The sequence below is a fragment of the Aspergillus brasiliensis genome, assembly GCF_001889945.1.
Source record: "Aspergillus brasiliensis CBS 101740 unplaced genomic scaffold ASPBRscaffold_32, whole genome shotgun sequence".
NCBI classification, from domain to species: Eukaryota; Fungi; Ascomycota; class Eurotiomycetes; order Eurotiales; family Aspergillaceae; genus Aspergillus; species Aspergillus brasiliensis.
The window spans coordinates 9,522-26,644 of NW_027137473.1; the positions used below are offsets into that span (position 1 = coordinate 9,522).

The following is a 17,123-nucleotide window of genomic DNA, read 5'->3' on the forward strand; positions in this document are numbered from 1 at the left end:
TTGGCTTGGACCGCATATACTCGTGAGATGGGCCCAAGATAACCGTTGCGTTAAGCTGCAACTCTCGGGTGGGAACGTCAATAGACCATCCCGCAGGACTCTCAGGACTTGTGTCGTGCTCTCCCAGCATATAGCTGGATGCTGGCCATGAACAGAGTCTGCGTGACCTTTCTGGTGAGGCCAGCCGGCAGAGAATGTCTAATCATCGTTTTAAAATATATCTGACGTAGAGAGTGGCACGGAAAGACAACGTGTATTTTGGAATGTGCTTGTCATCCGTTTTACTTCCTTTCATAGAGAGTTTCTTGATGGGAGGAAATGCCTAGATGGGCCCTGCCATCTGCCATCTGCCAACTGCTGACCATGGCGAGCAAAGGCTCGGATCAGGACCGAGTTCAGCAGTGGTCCATAGACTGGGGCCCCTTATGTGGTAGTGGCTGGTTTGTTAGTATCAGTGGTCACCTGGCTATAATACTTGGTAACTCGCGATTGAACCATGGTCAATAATCTGTGAATCCTATATCCGGTCTCCCTTGTCTTTCCCCTAGTGTGTTTCGGTCGTCAAGCTGTAATTAGTGATAGTCGCATTATAGGCATTCGTTACCACCCGTAGGTGTTTCTGGGCAGTAGTTTCTCTTTCTTTTTCTTTTCTAATGGACGGCCTTTTGCTACATGACGCCTGAGACTCCGTTCCGTTCGTTGCGCGGTATAGTAGGCTGTTACAAAGCCTTCAAAGATGCCGTACCGACTCCCCCAAGGTCTTCTGAAAGCTTTTAAACCGGGCCCTCTATAAGTGTATGGAGAAAGTCGTCTTATGAGCGCCTTCCTAGGCGGCGTAAAGCAGAGGGTTTGGCATGAGCGGATGGCAGTGTGAAGTCTGTCCGCGTGGTAGCGACTATCTATTTTAAAATGACTATACTAAATAGGCGAAAAGAGCGAAAGCATATGGCCGTGTTCGGCCAAGCTTTATTTCATATTTGAACAGCAACTACAAAAGGAAAAGCACTTTAGAGAAGTTCTTGTATTCCTGCCAACGTGTTTGTACGGGTCTCGTAATTCAAAATATTCTCGAGGGCAGCAGAACTGGCCACTGGCCGCGGCGAACATATCACGACGCTCCGAATTCGTCAATGGAATACAATCTGACTGAAAGACGAGAAATGTGCAAGTATGCGTCGGACTTGATAGATTGTTGAAAAGAGAAATAATTCCTGAAGTCATTGCTATCATGTGCTGTAAGAGTTGGTAACACGACCGTTGCGAGTATAGGTGCTATCCACTAAAGGTTCAATCACATGTGGGACGCAAACCGGCAGCAATGAATAAGGCAACTAACAAGAACAGTGCAAGCATCTTTGTGACAGGCATTTTTTCTTCCATTTCGGAGCAGGTGTGACATTGATGCGGTGGGGAGCCAAACGGGTTGATTATTTCGTTGATGTTCAGCCGGGGATCGCCAGCGAGAGAGTAGTATATCGGCGTGTCTCTTTTCTCTTTTGCAAACCAGAGAGCAGTCTGACCGTGATTGTTCTTCAAATTGACATTTATTCCAGGATGTTGCAGGAGCAGCCTGACCATTGCCAAATGTCCTTTGCATGCCGCTATGTGAAGTGCGGACCAACCGTCGTTGTCTTGTGCATTGATATCAACCGTACTTCGTCGCAGGAGTAGCTCCACAACTCGCAAACGTCCTTCATCTGACGATTCATGAAGCGCGGTGCACCCGTAATTGTCCTTCTTATTGACATCGGTGCCACGATGTTGCAGGAGCAGCTCGACAATTGGCAAACGTCCCTTATATGCTGCTTTATGAAGAGCGGTTGACCCATGTTTGTCCTGCGCATTTACATTGATTCCAGGAAGTTGCAGGAGCAGCTCCACAACCGGCAAATGTCCTTTTCCTGCTGCTATGTGAAGTGCGAGGAATTTGTCGGTGTCTTGGGATGCAGAATTTGCTCCGGACGCAAGCAGCTGGCCAACAGCACCGCAAGGGCACCTGTAGGCTGCCCACGTAAGAGGAGTATATCCCGGTCTGGCATCAATGTCGGCATCATCGTCTTGAGAGAGCTGTGTAGTGGCTACCCAATGGTATTCACGGGCAGCTAAGTGCGAGCATACATCAGGTGTAGAGAGATCCTTCGTAAACTCGTGGTCGCCGTTCTCCTGGCCCATTTTGGTAGCTGTAACAATGCAGACGAAGAAGTATCTGACTGGGTCCTTGCCATCAAGCCGGTGAAGTGCAGGAGTTGTCATGTTTTATATCCACTGACGCTCTTATTCTGTCCCCGGTGACGCTGTTCTTTAATCCCTCGAAAGTGACTTTTAGCGGTATGGTATGACCCGATCACATTCCTTGATTCTGTGATATCCACCTTCATATCGTTCCCTGAACGGCCGGTCGCTCCAGAATGACGAAGAATGCTCCTCGGAACGTTTACTGGGCTTCTAAGAAACCATGTGGTGGTCCTCAGAGCACGGTCTCTTCCACATTGTACGTCTTTGCTCGGGAGAGGCCATTTGCTAAAGACTTCGCCGCAACTGAGCTACGACCCATCCTCTCTGCTACATAACATACTTACCAGAACGCTTCAGAACGCCCACACTCCGTTCTCATTAACCACCGTTCGGCCAGTGTTTCAATTCTGAAATCTCTTCACACTGATGGAGGTAATCTCGTACAATCTCCCGTATGTGGCCTCGAATAGCGTTGCCCGCAGAGGACTAATCCTCCTTGTTCGTCTGTGGCTTGAACCAATTCAATCAAAAGATGCTTCCCATAGCCAGCGTCCGGCCTCGCTCTTCAGGATAATTAACAGGTAGCTTTTCGATTACTGTATTCTGAAAAGCGTCGAGTGAGAAAATACCCCTGTAATCGCGTGTGCCCGGGTAAAGATAATACCTTTGGAGCTCCGTAAGCCGGGTGCACTCATGTGCATATCCATTACCACGCATATGGCTACATAGAGCATCTAGAACTGTATCAGGCCAGCTCTTCATACCGATCATCTCCAGTTTTGGGATCTTTTACAGACATAACAATCGTCTGTAACATCGTCAAGACCTAGGCCGCAGTTGTCATGTCTGGCCTATCAGTTGGGTGTCTGCAGGAATAACTACACGAAACACTCACCAATCGACTCTACCTGCCTTACTAAGTGCAATCAGTGATTTCCACAGTACAAGTGCTATAACCGTATATCATCTTGCTCAGATAGAAGATAACTGCAGCAATCCAGAATTGACTGGCAATCAAGGAGGCACTTTCATACATATTCACTGACATCCTCAGTCGTTTCCTAATGGTCTGCGAATAGGGCCAAAATAAACAAATCGAGATTCCTGCAGCTACTCAGACGTGAAAAGCCAACCCCACTGATAAACCACGGCGTCCTTGTACAAGCAGCTTCACTTTTCCCACGGCTAAACGGGAGTCAGTAAAACAGAGCCTGGCGCTGCTTGATATGCGCATAGCTTTAATCTCCAGCGCAAAGTATATTAGGCCAACGTGTCCACCCGTCCAGTCCGAGGATCGTTCACCTTACTGTAACGGCCACTCGCTGGTTGAAGCCAGAGTAGGACTTGACACACATTCCACGGCAACCTGTCTTTCAGGTCTTGAAGGCCTTCAAGCTTTGTACCATTCTGGTACTATTCTATTTTACAGCCGCTTAGAGAAGATGCCTCGGTACGCCAGTAACTTCGGTCAGTTGGGCTCCATTAGTGCGTTGCTACTTTCAATTGCGGTATTGGTATGTTTGGCAGTGGTGTTTGTAGGCTGCACATCTTCATCCTCTCCTCCGGGTCTATATTTCATGAAGGTGGGCCGATGTATTTCTTTCGCTCATGATGCACGTTTACAGCTCAAAAAGGTCAATTTAAGTGATTTTCCAAACCTCGGCGACCTCCATCTTCGCCGCTCCATCGACTTGTCCGGAGTCTCGTCAAGCGTCACAGACGGGGTTTCAAATGTCGCCAGCAGTGTCGCAGAAGGCATGGATAGTGCAGCTTCTGAAGCTTCTACTGCCGTTGAGGGTATCGCAACCAAGGCTTCTACTGCCGCCGGGACGGTTGTGAGTCAAGCGAGCGATGCACTTCGGACCTTGGAAAAAGAGCTCCAGTCAGAGCTCCCAGCGTATTACACCATCGGCTTGTGGGGCTACTGCGAAGGCAACGATACTCAAGTCGTCTCCTGTTCCCGGCCAAGTATATCCTTCACGTTCAATATCTCCGGTATTTTGAATTCTGCTTCGACAGAGATCGGTGAGCTGGTTTCAACAATTGATGATAAAGTCCTCACCGGATATTGCAATATGTCAAGGGCAATTACTTGGTTATATATCTCTGGCTTCTTCGCGGCGACCCTTACAGCACTTCTAGGTATTAGGAAGATGGCTTTTGGCAGAGGAAATAAGCTGCTCCTTACTTTCTGCGTGGTATATCTATTATCATTGAAATCTGAGATACGAGGAAGGGCTCGCTAACTGTTCTAGCTTTCCTTGGCTCTGATTACGTCCGCAACGATCGGGGCAAACGTCATATACTGCCTGAATACTTCCGGTATCAACATGATTCTGGGCAGCTTTGGCGCTTCAGCCAGTCTTGGAGCGCACATGCTAGTCGCTGCATGGCTTGCATTCGCATTTTCCAGCAGTGCCTTATTGATCTGGCTGATCCAGTCATATTGTTGTAGCTGAGCAAGCTCACTAAAGGATTCAGAGTTGGCAATCGGCGCATTCCCACGAATAAGAGGCATTCATCATAGATGGGCTCCTAGTCTTTGGAGGTCGGCTTCTGTATACATACAGGTAGCGGTGCGAGAATTACCAACAAATCAGGGAGTCAGCATATTCCATACCGGTCGTAGCCTCGGGCAGAAGATCTTCAAAGATACACTTCTTGGATTGATACTGCTGTGAAGCCTGGTCAAAGTTCTCCAGTTCTTATTGGCCATAACTTGAGTACCTTTCGTTCTAGGAAGTCTTCGATATGTCTCTCTCTTTGCCTTTCAGGTGATCTCCGATATACTAGTTAAACCTTCTTTTCTACGCTCCGAAACGGCTAGCGATACGATAAAGAAGGGAAGGCGCTACCGCCTACCTTAGTAGATAAGGCTCGCTTATAGAACTAGCAGAATTACTACCGCCTGCTATTTTACCTCATCTGCTGCCTGAGGCTGGAATAATTGCCTAAGGCATATCAAACTTTCCGCCCACTATATAGAGTAAGGCTTGTTTTTAATAAACATAGAATTGCTACCGCCTGCCATTTGAATTTCTTACTGCCTGGGACATCGTATTACTGCCTAAGGCAGGTATAAAGCAAGAACTAAGACAAAACAGCAGGCGGTGAGAATCTGCATGTCTTAAAAACCAAGTTTTACTTACTACAGTAGGCGGTAGGTGGCGGAAGGTGTGGCATCAGCGAAGGCCAGTGTGGAGGCAGCCTGGCTGGTGTGGCGGTAGCGTCCCCCTATTACCCGCAATCAGCCTGAATTATCCTGTGGGGGTATATCGTCTCTTGTTAAATATCTTAATCATCTACACTAATGTACTAAATCTCCTAACATAACGAGCATCTTTGTGATTAGGTGGAGGCACACGTCTGGCCATACTCAGGGCTCCTTCAGGATATCTATGAACGTCCCAATATGAAGGAAGTATTTCTCGAACCTGAGACAATATATGATGAAGTCGAAGAGCCTGCGGTCTTTCAGATAAAAGTCAATCAGGTCTTGAAGTTATCATCAGATGACATGCCATGAAGTGCTTAATGATATATACACCAGTTACTCAGTACACGCACATTTCATTCGAGCGAATACAGTGATTCATCCCGCTATAGACGATAAGCTCTGCGACTGTGCTACTGAAGAAGCCATGCCAGTACCAGTGTCAAATATAGAGAGGAAGGGTGGAGAGCTATAGCTATGTCAATCATTTCCTGTCTCTCCTTCCTGTGTAGTGCTTAGATGGCAACCAGTCAACTATCGATAAATTAAATATAGAGTATATCAACTAGATAAGTTAATCAACTACTCCATACTCCGTATATAGCAGATGTCAGATGCTCGCAAACGGCCATTTTGCACCACATTTTGTATACTTTTGCTTCTTCTAATCAGTTTATTTACCTCACCGCTTGCGGGTAGTTTCTGCTTTTTCCTTTCCAACTTATTCTTGTCACCACTTTGATTTCTGCTGGGTTTTGCTACACCGCTCCTCTTACTTCGCTGCTCTTTGCTCAACTCTATCTGATTGATTGTGTATGCCCCCAGCTGAGTCTCCTGTTCTATTTTTGTTATTCTGCCCCTTCTGACTGCATAAGTGGCTCCATTTAGTGACTGTACTATATAACTTCACTGTTATGCTCCCGATATAAATACTCCCTTTCACTTCCTCTTACTGCTTCCCATCCTGTTTACGTGACTTGACTTAGTGACTATCTGCTACGGGCCGAATAAATTGTTCCTAACCTAGACGTGCCTCAGGACAAGAAGAAGTAGCTGGAGGTTTCTAAGAGCCTATAAGTATTTGTATTTCGTGTGGGGGCCATTCTTGTAGCCTGTTCGGGCGAGCTCTGAGGATATAGGGTAAATTGTGTGCTATCCTGTAACAATACCTCCATTCCCTCCCATTGGTGCGTGAAGTGACTGTTTGGATTCTCATGTTCCCACGACGGGGAACGTTGTTCCACCGTCATTCCCATAGTTCCGCAGCGGGGTGAATATAGTCTGCTGCCATTCCCAACTGCTCCCCCCCGAGAAGCTTATATATATAGGCCCTTCCTCTCTCCGCTCCCTAACTTCTTTCTCCCTCAGTCAACTCCTCCCTTTCTTCTACCGTCCTGCCGTCTCTTCTGTAGCCTCCACTAGTCAGCTATCCTTTTTGTTGCGTCCGTCTTCCAGTCATTTTTTCTACTGTCTCTGCTCTCCGTCTTCTTATCCTGTCAGTTTGCATCAGTCCTTGCTGTCTAACCTCATCTTGTATCCTAAGTCTAACACATGTTCCTGTATCTTGAGAATAACAATGCCTAATCATGAATTCTCCTTTGGACCTGAACTACGGACACTTCTATTCCGCTTCAATGTTTCTCTTCCTGTCCACAATGCTGAGATTGAACGTCTCCGTCTTGTCGATGCCGTCCTTCTCCGTTCTCTCCTTGAAGAACCTATCCGCCAACCTAGTGATACTGAGTTCGTTATTGCTCATGGTACCAAACTAACTATTCAAAATCTCATACGCCGACTTACTGTATATGAGGTCCGTGAGAAGCTGGCTGAACTTTTCACCCGCTTCCACCTTCCTATGAACGCGGACCCCCATCACTTCGAACAGATGAATGTTATATCTTGCTGGCTATTTGATTCAGTCTTCTCAGGTCCCTGGCAAGAGCTATGCAATATGCGCAACTCTTTTCCTCTTGGCTATATCCAGAATCTCTCCCGCATTAGCGAGGTCTGCAGGATTACTATGAAGAGCTTCCGGCATAATCCGTCCTGAACGTAAGTTTCTCTACTCTTAGAATATTGACTAGGCTAACCGATGACTATAGGCCGTTGAGGAACATATAGATGCTCTTTCCGGATTTTATGGCTTTTCCTTTCATTGGCAGCTTTCTTTAGGTCGATAGTTCTTCTCATCAAATAAAAAGCTCACCGCACATACTCCGAACGGTATACCTAGTCTCAGTATCAAGCATTATATTGTTTTCGCCTTCCATCTTGGATATGTCCCGCATTTCCTGTGTGCCGTTCGTGGATGGTGGCTGCATGTAAGATTGACCGTCGTCCTCGTCCAACTTCTGCGCAAATGTCGCTTGTTCTTGAACCCATCTACCAGTGTCCGGGTCAAACATCTCGATAGTTGGGGCTCGGACTTCAGACATATCCAAGGGCTTCAAGTCTTGAGTGTCTTCTTCAGGCCAATCAGTAATCAACTCAGCTGACCTGTCAAGATCATATTCAGAGAATAGGTTGATTTCACGTCCACTGGCTTCTTTGTCTTCTGTTGTCAGTTCATCATCAGTATTACTTATGATGAACCAGCCAGGAGTCGGAATTTGATTTCATTCTGAGGCGTGGCCCCTGCAGGGTAAGCTAGAACTGGTATTCTCAAGTATTTTTATATATGGAGGCCAGTTTTTCGCACCCGGAGACATATCTCATGAGGAATCCATTGACTACTCTTCAAGACATACCCACATTGAGAAAACACCATCTCCATTCATTTCTACATTCTGCCCAATGATTGCAACCGTCCACAGAGCCCTTTAGAATAAAGAAGGGGCTATCATATCAATTATTGATACACGAAAGCTTGATACCAAGATATACTCTGCAGGAAGGTGAGTGAGGGCTTGTTCCGCTCCTGGAGCCTGAAGAAACATCCCTTCTCTCAGGGTGCTGTATCATGGAGAAGTTAGCATCCAGTTTTGTAAGGCCAATGTTCCAAACATACCAGCGTGTCCTAAGAATTAACTTGTGGCGTTAAGCTCTGCCATTGGCTATAGGTTTCTTCATTATCGTCAAGATAATTAGGGACTATCTGTAGGCCTAGCGACCTCGTAGTTCTTTTAATTTGTCTTAAGGTGGAGAGCCAGCGCCTATACCTCTTATGTAGTCATATGTTGTTGGACCCCTTTCCACCCAGGGCTTTGAGGGTTGACTAATGCGGCTGCATAGTATATGAACGTTGTGAGTAGGCGGATGGGCTTGCGCAGACACCCTCTGCCCAAGCCTACAGCAGCATCAGATGACCTTTAACATTTTCTTGTCACTTACATGGCCCATTGCGACTCGGTGTTTGCCGATGAGAAGCAATGACTATATGTATTAGCTGGTCTCAATTTATCGAGCATTTCCGCCTGCCGAGCAGTATCATTGTTTGACATAAGACATACTGTTGACCTTCAACCTGATGGACGCCCCCTCGAAACTTCTGGATCCAAGAACCCCAGTAATCGTACGAAATACGAGAGCTCGTTTAACTAGTCGGAGGACGAGGCACCCTCTGGGGGTTCCAGCCATATAACGGGTAAAGACACTGAGATGAGCGAGCTAGAAGAAACCGATCTGGATGACATTTTCAGCCACCACTCCGATCTGGAAACTGCGAGCGACGTCGACTGCGATTCAGACACATCTATTGTTACGGATGACGGGTATTTTGAGGGCGACGAAGAGACCAAAACTATCCTTTGGCGACATGTTGAGTTCTATATTGTCCGCAATCCGACTCCCGGTGAACGCCATGTCTGCGCCGCTATCATGACACTGCTTCACACGAAAGCGGAGGGCCGAAAGCCGAGATGTAAGTACCAGACCTAAAGCAGATCATGTTAATCATCTGCTTACACGAATACAGGAAGAGATTTGTGATCGAACATGAGGAAAACCTGATATCCGACCTACTAGGTCAGCTGATGGCGTTGGCTATCGACGATGATATCTTCCTCGCGACGATAAAGGACGTGGCGGATATCTACACTGTGCCGATCCCTGCACATCGGAGAGGTATTCAGATGAAAATAAAGAGAGACAAATTAGACATCCCAATATTTAGGGAGCCCGAGCATACCACAGAAGGCTATCGAACATCTGATATTCAACCACTCAAGTCGCGGACATGGAGTCGCATCATTAAACGACTTGGAATTCGGGCGGATCAGGCGCGTAACCTGACGCAGAAAGTGCTTCGCCGGGGTGGAATCAACGCGATCAACAGTATGTTTCCAGCTACATGGATGTTGACCCCTATAGCTAAACGCTCCACAAATAGACCAAGCTCCATCGTCTGTTCGTGATCAAGTTGCCAATCATGAGTCTAACGCTGTTAAATATTACCTCAATGAGATAGTGGATTTTGACACCGCAGCAGGATTTCACAAGCGACCATCAAATGAAATTGTGCAGCGGGAACTTCGGTCAGCAACACTTTTGGCGGACCATACTGCCCCCATCGGCCTCACGGATGCACAGTCTCGGAAGATTTCCCGGGATCCGGAAGTACGGCGCTTGAGAAGGATTCCCCGGGGCCTCACAGCGAGGATCCGTGCGATGGGCCTCACTATCAAGGATGCGGCAGGGACGGAGGCCGGTGAGCAGAAGAGGCGAGCAGACGCGGAGCTGAACAGCATGCTCACATCTCTCCGAAACAAAGCCAAGGAGCGAAACCGAAAAAGACATTTTAGGAATACCGATACAGCAATTTTTAATCAACAATATGAGGGCACTTCTGAAACCGCGAGCAGCGACGGACAGAGCCAGCTGCCTCGCTATTATCATATCTCTGAACGGGCGGAGCTCGTCCGTCTTCTGTGCTACTCCGCGCTCGCGGAAACAACAGAGGATGCCCACCATCGTCGGCTCGACTATGTACGGCTCCTAGTCCGCTGGCAGCGTCGAAAGGAAAGCCCACGTCGAGGAAAGCAGGCGGCCATCTCAATACAACAAATGCCGACCCCGACACCACCGAAGGCCGAAATTATACCCGAAAGATATGACCCCTTACAATGTCCGTTCTGTCTCTCAGATTTGCGTCTGCCCCAAGTTGACCGACAAAAAAGGAAGTGTAAGACAATTAAACTGTGGGACCACGCGGAGAAGATTCACTGCCAGGAACTAGCTGCATTTGACACTGGCAGTCGTCGTTGTGGGATATGCAGCTTAAGAGACATTGACTTTTTGCCTTCCAGCAGAAATGAGTTCAAAAACCATACCCAGACGGTTCATGGAATCAGACTACGTCCATGACCCATTTGTCTCTCAGCCTGTACAACACTCAGGGCAATGAATGGAACTATAAAATCCCTGGGCTGGAGGAGAATTTGCAAGCAACGCTTTACAAGTCTAGATGCTTTCGACTTCCTCGATACAACCTTTGACGTTATAAGGAATCCCACAGAAGATTATAGCAGCAAAAGCCTTGCGAGACATGGCAAGTCTAATTGACTATACGAAGACTCTGTTGTGGTCAACGCTAGGCGACTTAGAAGCCATCCTATGTATCCGCATGCTCTCCATTTAGGATGTTAGGATGAACATGATAGTTGGCTTGAATACGAGGAGAGTCTTAAGAACTATTACGTATTGGGATCAGAAGTTTGAAATTCTAAATTTTTGGGACTATCCATAAAATCACTCGGCTGAGTTCTAGCACGGTAGGCAATCGGCGATATTATGAAAATCTCAAGTTAGGTGATCATCACCAGCTGTTGGATACCGAACAAACCTCTTACTAATAGTTGGGTCGTTACAACATGGTAGGAGCGTTGGCGTCTCAATACAGGGAGAAGGCCAGATGAACGTAAGTGGATACTGATACTATCTTTAAGTTTGCAATAGTAACAGATGCAAAGGAAGGGACTATACTTCTCCCCGCCACGTACGTAGGTGTATTATTGTTTCCGACCACTAATAGTATCTACCCAGCGTGTCTCCTTCTCCAATATTTTTCTTTCCTCACCTCTGACGTTCTGAAGACCAGCATTTCTCAAATCAGAAAAGAACTTAACAGCTTCATGAAACGTCTCGTTATGTGTCCAACCGTCTCTTTTCACAAGGCCCTCGATTCTGTCGAAGAAATCTTGCACCTCGTTCCATCCTTCTGCCTCCTGCAAATGTTTATCCAAATCATCTTTAGTAAAATGAATTGGACATTCTCCTTGTCGACCTAACTCTTTCCAATACCTAGATATGATAAGATATCTTGTATTTTAGTGCTAAGAGGGTAGCTTACCTTTCCACGTTGATAAGCGCTTCCCGGAAAGATACAATATCGTCATCCCAAGTATCACCGGCATATTCCACTGGAAGACGCCTTGTCTTCCCGTGATCCAAATGGAAACATCTCGCCAGAGCAGGGTTCTTCTCCTCTGTCTGAATCAGATAGAGCTGGAAAAGAGTGGATTTGGCAATCTGCTGCTTGATCTCGATCTGAAGTCCCTCGTCAAGGTCGTCAAAGTTTTCGGGACGTTTGAGTAGTATACACCCTTGATAGTCCACAAGCGGCGAAGGCTTAGCTTGAAGGAAGAGAGGGCCAGCCCATACGCCTTGCCAATCAATCACGGATGAGATGTGGTTATTATCGACAAAGAGATTTGAAGAATGTAGGTCACCATGCCATATGACAGATCGGAGAAAACACTTGTCAATATCCACGAGATGAGGAGCAATCTCAAGAAACTTTTCCAGAAGCTGAATATGAGCTTCTGGACTTCGCTGGGATGCAGAGGCATAGGGAGAGTCATCAGTAGCTTTTGCTGCTGCGTAACGCTTGATCCATGCAATTTCCCGACGGCCCACTGACAACGCGTAGTCCGCAGGGGTTTGCCCTAAAAACAGTTAGCAGAGAACCGATGAAGATTTGCGAGGCGGTTCCCTCTGCTTATTTATTTCTTCTTTTGCCTAAACATACAGGGACCGCGAGAGATGTCCATCATTGAACGTTCCTTGTTCCAAAAGCTCCTGTCCGCAGAGGGTCCAATTGTAAATTGTTTCGCTACAGCTTCTTTCAGTTCAGAAGACACATCACTGGTTATCTCTGCTGGAACAGCGCCTTCAACTAAGTCATTCGCAAAGTATATGCTCCCATAGCTGGATAATATTTCGTATTAGCTGCAAGGATATCACCGCGTAATAAACCAAAACATACTGAGAGAAGGACAAAGAGGATAGTTTGCACTCAATGGAAGTCACCTCCTTCATGATCGCGAGTTTTGAATCAGCTCCAAGGTTTGTCCACAAGCTATCGATTTGTGTTCCTGGGGCCTCTTCCATGATTATGTATTCCGATCCAACCGGATTGTTTGCAGTGGCATTCCATGCATATACTTTGGGCACAGGAATTTTTAAAACAGTTCGAACCTTTTAATTACATAAGTTTCGTCTGTACCACGTCAAAAGTAACTGGGCCAACTTACAAGCTCCATTGTGGCAACTTCCGAGGCGGTCGTGTAGAAGGGTGGACCGGCGTTCGGATTTGGAATGCGAGCCAGGACAGTCTTTCCGTCATCCATGAGAAGGCGAAAAACTTTATTATACCCACCTTCCGCCAGTTTGACTATTGAGACACAGCTGCCCGACTTCAGAGCGTTGATAGCAGCGTTTTGGAGCTCGGAAACATTAAAGACCTTATATCTGTCTCGAAGCTGTTGATCTTCGTCCCATAGCCAGCGTCCGCTTGTATAGCGAAAGAAGCTTTCGTGCTCGGGTCGCGAGCCAACTTCCGCCCGATCGGAAGTACTCATGTTGCGAACAGTCGATACTGGAGCACAGCGGTGAGAAGACCGAGAGATCGAGTGTTGTGATATTGAGCAGAAAGGAGAATAAAAGATTTTGTGAGAGATGGTTGACTTGTGGTACCGCAACGGGCAAATTATCATAGAAGACGGGGATTTCAGACTGAACCTCATTGCTGATCTTGTTTGGAAGAAATTGATTGTCCAGTACGGGAAATTGGAGCTCGGGAATTCAACATTCCTTGGTGACACCTGGTCAAGTGATTAGCGCACGTGCCAGAAAACCCTTTCAAAACAAATCAAATATAGAGCCGGCCAAACAGCATTGATCATAACGCGCCAAAAATTTTAATTTTCTGCTGGCGGATGACGCGCTCGGTATGGGTCAGTGAAATAAATAATGCATTCTAATACGATCGTCGCACGCCTGTGCGTAAAGAGGGGAGTAAGCAACTACTGGCCGCCATCTATCAACAAAGCGCCAGGTGATCGCTGACGGACTCCACTAATCGAGGCTAGAATTTCTTGGCTCTTCTCATCCACCACATACTCATGAAGTACCCAGTAGGATCTCATAAGAGCCCCATGATATTATTATTAAGTCATGAAGACTGTTTCATGAAGACTGTTCACCACCGTCTCAAATTTTTACTGGTTTATTTTTTAAATTACCAGTAGAAGGGCCTGAGCGCATGGAAAAAAGGGCAGCAAAACACCTCACGAAATGATCTCGATGATCAGCTATAAGTAAGTACTTTCCAGTATGTTCAAAGACAAAGGCTTTTCGCTAAAAGCACCTCGAAAAGAAGAAAAACCCAACGAAGATCCATACACCAATTACAAGGTTGGTAACATAGTAGCAGTTTCGCCCTTGCATCTCTAACTGATATTAGATGACTGTCTCCATCAAAACTGTCCGCAACTTCATCGAAGGCATTCCATGGGCGAAATTATACAAAAAGGCAGAGAACGCGACAAAGGGACAGCGACTCTATCCATCTCAGAGCAAGGATAAAAAATTGAATTTCAGAGTCGACAAAGGTGCAACGATCAATGAAACTCAGCACGAGATTATCCTCCAGGCGAACAAAGATGCCGATGATGCGGAAGTCAAGAAGGCAGCGCAGAAGGACAGCCACAGGATCTTAGCAAAATGCACCATTGACCCTAAGAAAGAGGATTCACAGAAGGCGAAATCGGACTTGGAAGATTCATTCAGAGCCAACAACTGATGCTGCAATGGAGCTACCACGGTTGCGCGTGAAACATTACTGACATGGTAGATGGCATGGGGAAAGTCCCGTCCGAAAAATGCAATTGTGGATTCGTTCAATATTAGTTAAGAGTTAACTGTTTGTTGATTTTATGGATTAGTCATGTGAACGTCAACGATCGTACATGGTCGATGAAAAGTTCAATTCTCCAGCCTTGTCATTTCCTTGCACGTACTTCGAAATAAAGGTGGAATCCAAACGGACAGATATTATCTGCAATAGGTGGAGAAGGATAGTCACAGTGTGAAGATTATCTGTTATTAATTTGCACGTTCGATGTCCCTGTTATATCCGCCGCGGCGGCACTTTATCGGCGGCAAGATTGGGTTCCTAGCCCACGTGACACATTCCTTTTCCGTTAGGAGTAAGTGGGGAAGGTGCCTGTCCGATGGATAATCCCTCCACGTAACATTTTATGATTGCGAGCACCATCCCTCTTTCATGTTTATTAGCAACCTATTGCTGTTCTGGAAGTTCGATCACGCAGCTTCATGAATGGTTTGCTTGCTTATTGGCATTTGAAGTGAGCATTAATATCTCCCACTTTCGCCCTCTTTACCCTAGAATGTGAGTCCCATCATTTTCATTATCTCTTGTCTGCCCCCCACTCTCCTCCCATGATCCAGTCGATATTTAGTCTAAACAAGCTTCTTTGAAACAGTGGCATATATAATGACGATAAGAAGTATTAGGTGTCAAGCGTCGCTTTTTGATGACACGAACCCTCCGCACCTCCTATCCCCCACCGAGCTACAATTATCAAACTTTCAACCCGCTCTGGAAAGCCCTTCTCTTTCCTGGCCTACGGCGACTTTGATTTGCATTATTCTCTCTCAAAAAGCCCATATTTCACTCGAGGATGACTACTCTACATACACTGGACGTGACGGATTCTGCAAACGATAACGAGGTTCTCAAGCACATTTATAAGGCGGAGGTACGTCATAACTGCATAACTGAGATAAAGGGTCTAGCTAAGTCAGCTTCGACTAGACAGCATATTCGAAGGCAGAAGTAGAAGGCACCGGAGATTGGTTAATACCAAACCCTGTCTTGGCGAGGGGCCCATTTCAGCATATTACGGCCATCGTTATCAATATCAGCGGGGGCGAAGGTAGTGTCAGTATATTTCGGGGCAACGATCATCTTCAAAGCTATCAAACATCTCCCAACTCAAAATCCAAGGTAACAATGGTATTCTTAAATCCCGGATGCTATTGTTGGTGGGTAAAGAGTGCGCAGGTTAAAGTTATCAACCAGCCTGAGTAGCGGTTGTGGGTTTGATGGGCTTAGCTGTATACATTTGCATAACTTTGGCGCATATTTCAAATGGAATAAACATGAAAGGTTGCTGCTGATCCGGCTTAGGGAGTATAATTGCTAGCTGATTATTGTGTCCCTTCTCCACAGCTTGTATAACAGCTTCTGCAAAGACTTTCGCAGCAGGGAGAGTGAATGGGAGTATCAGCGAGTCTTCGCTCGAAAGGTTTCATTAGTTTGCTGGTTATAACGCATTTCGCTGCACAGGGGTGGAGTCTGTACCCTGCTTTGCCATTGCAGCAGCTGTCTGCTCATTTTGCTCTACCGAATTTACCTGCTGTGTATGTGAAGAGAGAGCAGGCTGCCCTTCACGGCCGCCTATGAAAATATGTAAGTGGGAAACGCCCTTCAAGTGCATCAATAGAAGAATCACTCACATTCTAAATTTGAGGAGGATGACCCTTCAGAATAGAACTCATTTCTTGGAACACCAAAAGCTGCTACCAACGCAGAAAGAGCAGGGGAGTCCAACGAGCCAACGTGGCAGGCGAAATAATCGATGAGAGCGGTTCTGCACTCAGCCTTGAGCTGAACAATTTTATCCTTTCCAAGACTAGCAGAAGATAATATAACCATGGAACTCCCAGCCGCTCGAAGTAAATCACATAGAAAGTCGTGATATACTTTGAATGGGCGTTCAGATTGGGATGTGGTCATCACACGGATTGCGGAGGAAACGAGCTTCGACTTTCTAGTGTCCAGTCGTCCAAGAACCCTGATCTCCTTGGAGACCTTGTGGATTTTCTCACAAATATCTCGTATTTCTGCCGACATTACGACGCATAGGAGGACGTAGTTGCTTTGAAAGAAGTTTTTAATGAGTATTTAATGAGAACTTTCTGAGTGGCTTCCTGGAACTTAGGTGCGGGGTAACTTCTTATCACGTCATCTGTTGCTAACCCAATCCGGTAAGCCGTTATTAGTGAGTATTTTATTTATGAGTGTTTTATGAGTATTCTATGAGTATTTTAGGAGTAGGTTATGAGTATTCTTTTGAGTATTTTATGAACGTATTGTATCTCAGGTACTTTGGGAGACGGATTGTCTGGCAAAGAACCAGCACGCGGCTAACGTATTTGGCAGTATTATATTGTAATCAGCGAGATCAACACCTTGTGTGGACCTGATTGAGATGTACATCGATCGCCTAAATATTTTCTTGTATGGCCTATGTATGATTAATTTTTATAATAGTATACGACCACGCCAATATAAAGTCAAGATAAATGTTGATTGTTCGCCGCGTGCATTCTACCGCAGATAGGCCAATCCCTAATAGGTCTTGCCTTAATT

General features: G+C 46.2%; 7 protein-coding genes across 7 annotated transcripts; 5 read left to right on the plus strand and 2 right to left on the minus strand.

The window, feature by feature from the left end:
• Positions 1 to 3,677: 3,677 nt before the first annotated feature.
• ASPBRDRAFT_139521 (SUR7/PalI family protein) lies at positions 3,678 to 4,694 on the plus strand (the record flags this gene model as incomplete). The annotated part of the gene is made up of 3 exons (XM_067619102.1): positions 3,678 to 3,818; positions 3,870 to 4,433; positions 4,491 to 4,694. The coding sequence occupies 3 exons, from the start codon at positions 3,678 to 3,680 to the stop codon at positions 4,692 to 4,694; spliced, it is 909 nt and encodes a 302-aa protein (XP_067472960.1).
• A 2,331-nt stretch (positions 4,695 to 7,025) lies between these two features.
• Positions 7,026 to 7,499, plus strand: ASPBRDRAFT_35710 (uncharacterized protein; the record flags this gene model as incomplete). The annotated part of the gene is made up of 1 exon (XM_067623375.1): positions 7,026 to 7,499. One exon carries the CDS (start codon positions 7,026 to 7,028, stop codon positions 7,497 to 7,499), a length of 474 nt encoding a protein of 157 aa, XP_067472961.1.
• Positions 7,500 to 9,046: 1,547 nt separating this feature from the next.
• On the plus strand, positions 9,047 to 10,750 carry ASPBRDRAFT_60310 (uncharacterized protein; the record flags this gene model as incomplete). Its single annotated transcript, XM_067628206.1, has 3 exons — positions 9,047 to 9,312; positions 9,363 to 9,721; positions 9,777 to 10,750. 3 exons carry the CDS (start codon positions 9,047 to 9,049, stop codon positions 10,748 to 10,750), a joined length of 1,599 nt encoding a protein of 532 aa, XP_067472962.1.
• Positions 10,751 to 11,394: 644 nt separating this feature from the next.
• ASPBRDRAFT_139524 (uncharacterized protein) lies at positions 11,395 to 13,245 on the minus strand (the record flags this gene model as incomplete). Its single annotated transcript, XM_067619104.1, has 5 exons — positions 11,395 to 11,686; positions 11,736 to 12,330; positions 12,414 to 12,592; positions 12,651 to 12,862; positions 12,919 to 13,245. 5 exons carry the CDS (start codon positions 13,243 to 13,245, stop codon positions 11,395 to 11,397), a joined length of 1,605 nt encoding a protein of 534 aa, XP_067472963.1.
• Positions 13,246 to 13,879: 634 nt separating this feature from the next.
• Positions 13,880 to 14,749, plus strand: ASPBRDRAFT_49525 (uncharacterized protein). Its single transcript, XM_067626355.1, has one exon. It carries the CDS (start codon positions 14,130 to 14,132, stop codon positions 14,466 to 14,468), a length of 339 nt encoding a protein of 112 aa, XP_067472964.1. The 5' UTR covers positions 13,880 to 14,129; the 3' UTR covers positions 14,469 to 14,749.
• Positions 14,750 to 15,361: 612 nt separating this feature from the next.
• On the plus strand, positions 15,362 to 15,984 carry ASPBRDRAFT_49529 (uncharacterized protein). The gene is made up of 2 exons (XM_067626356.1): positions 15,362 to 15,447; positions 15,504 to 15,984. The coding sequence occupies exons 1-2, from the start codon at positions 15,370 to 15,372 to the stop codon at positions 15,777 to 15,779; spliced, it is 354 nt and encodes a 117-aa protein (XP_067472965.1). The 5' UTR covers positions 15,362 to 15,369; the 3' UTR covers positions 15,780 to 15,984.
• Positions 15,930 to 16,636, minus strand: ASPBRDRAFT_49531 (uncharacterized protein). The gene is made up of 2 exons (XM_067626358.1): positions 16,238 to 16,636; positions 15,930 to 16,160 (listed from the first exon to the last, which is right to left on the minus strand). The coding sequence occupies exons 1-2, from the start codon at positions 16,602 to 16,604 to the stop codon at positions 16,015 to 16,017; spliced, it is 513 nt and encodes a 170-aa protein (XP_067472966.1). The 5' UTR covers positions 16,605 to 16,636; the 3' UTR covers positions 15,930 to 16,014.
• Between the last annotated feature and the right edge of the window lie 487 nt (positions 16,637 to 17,123).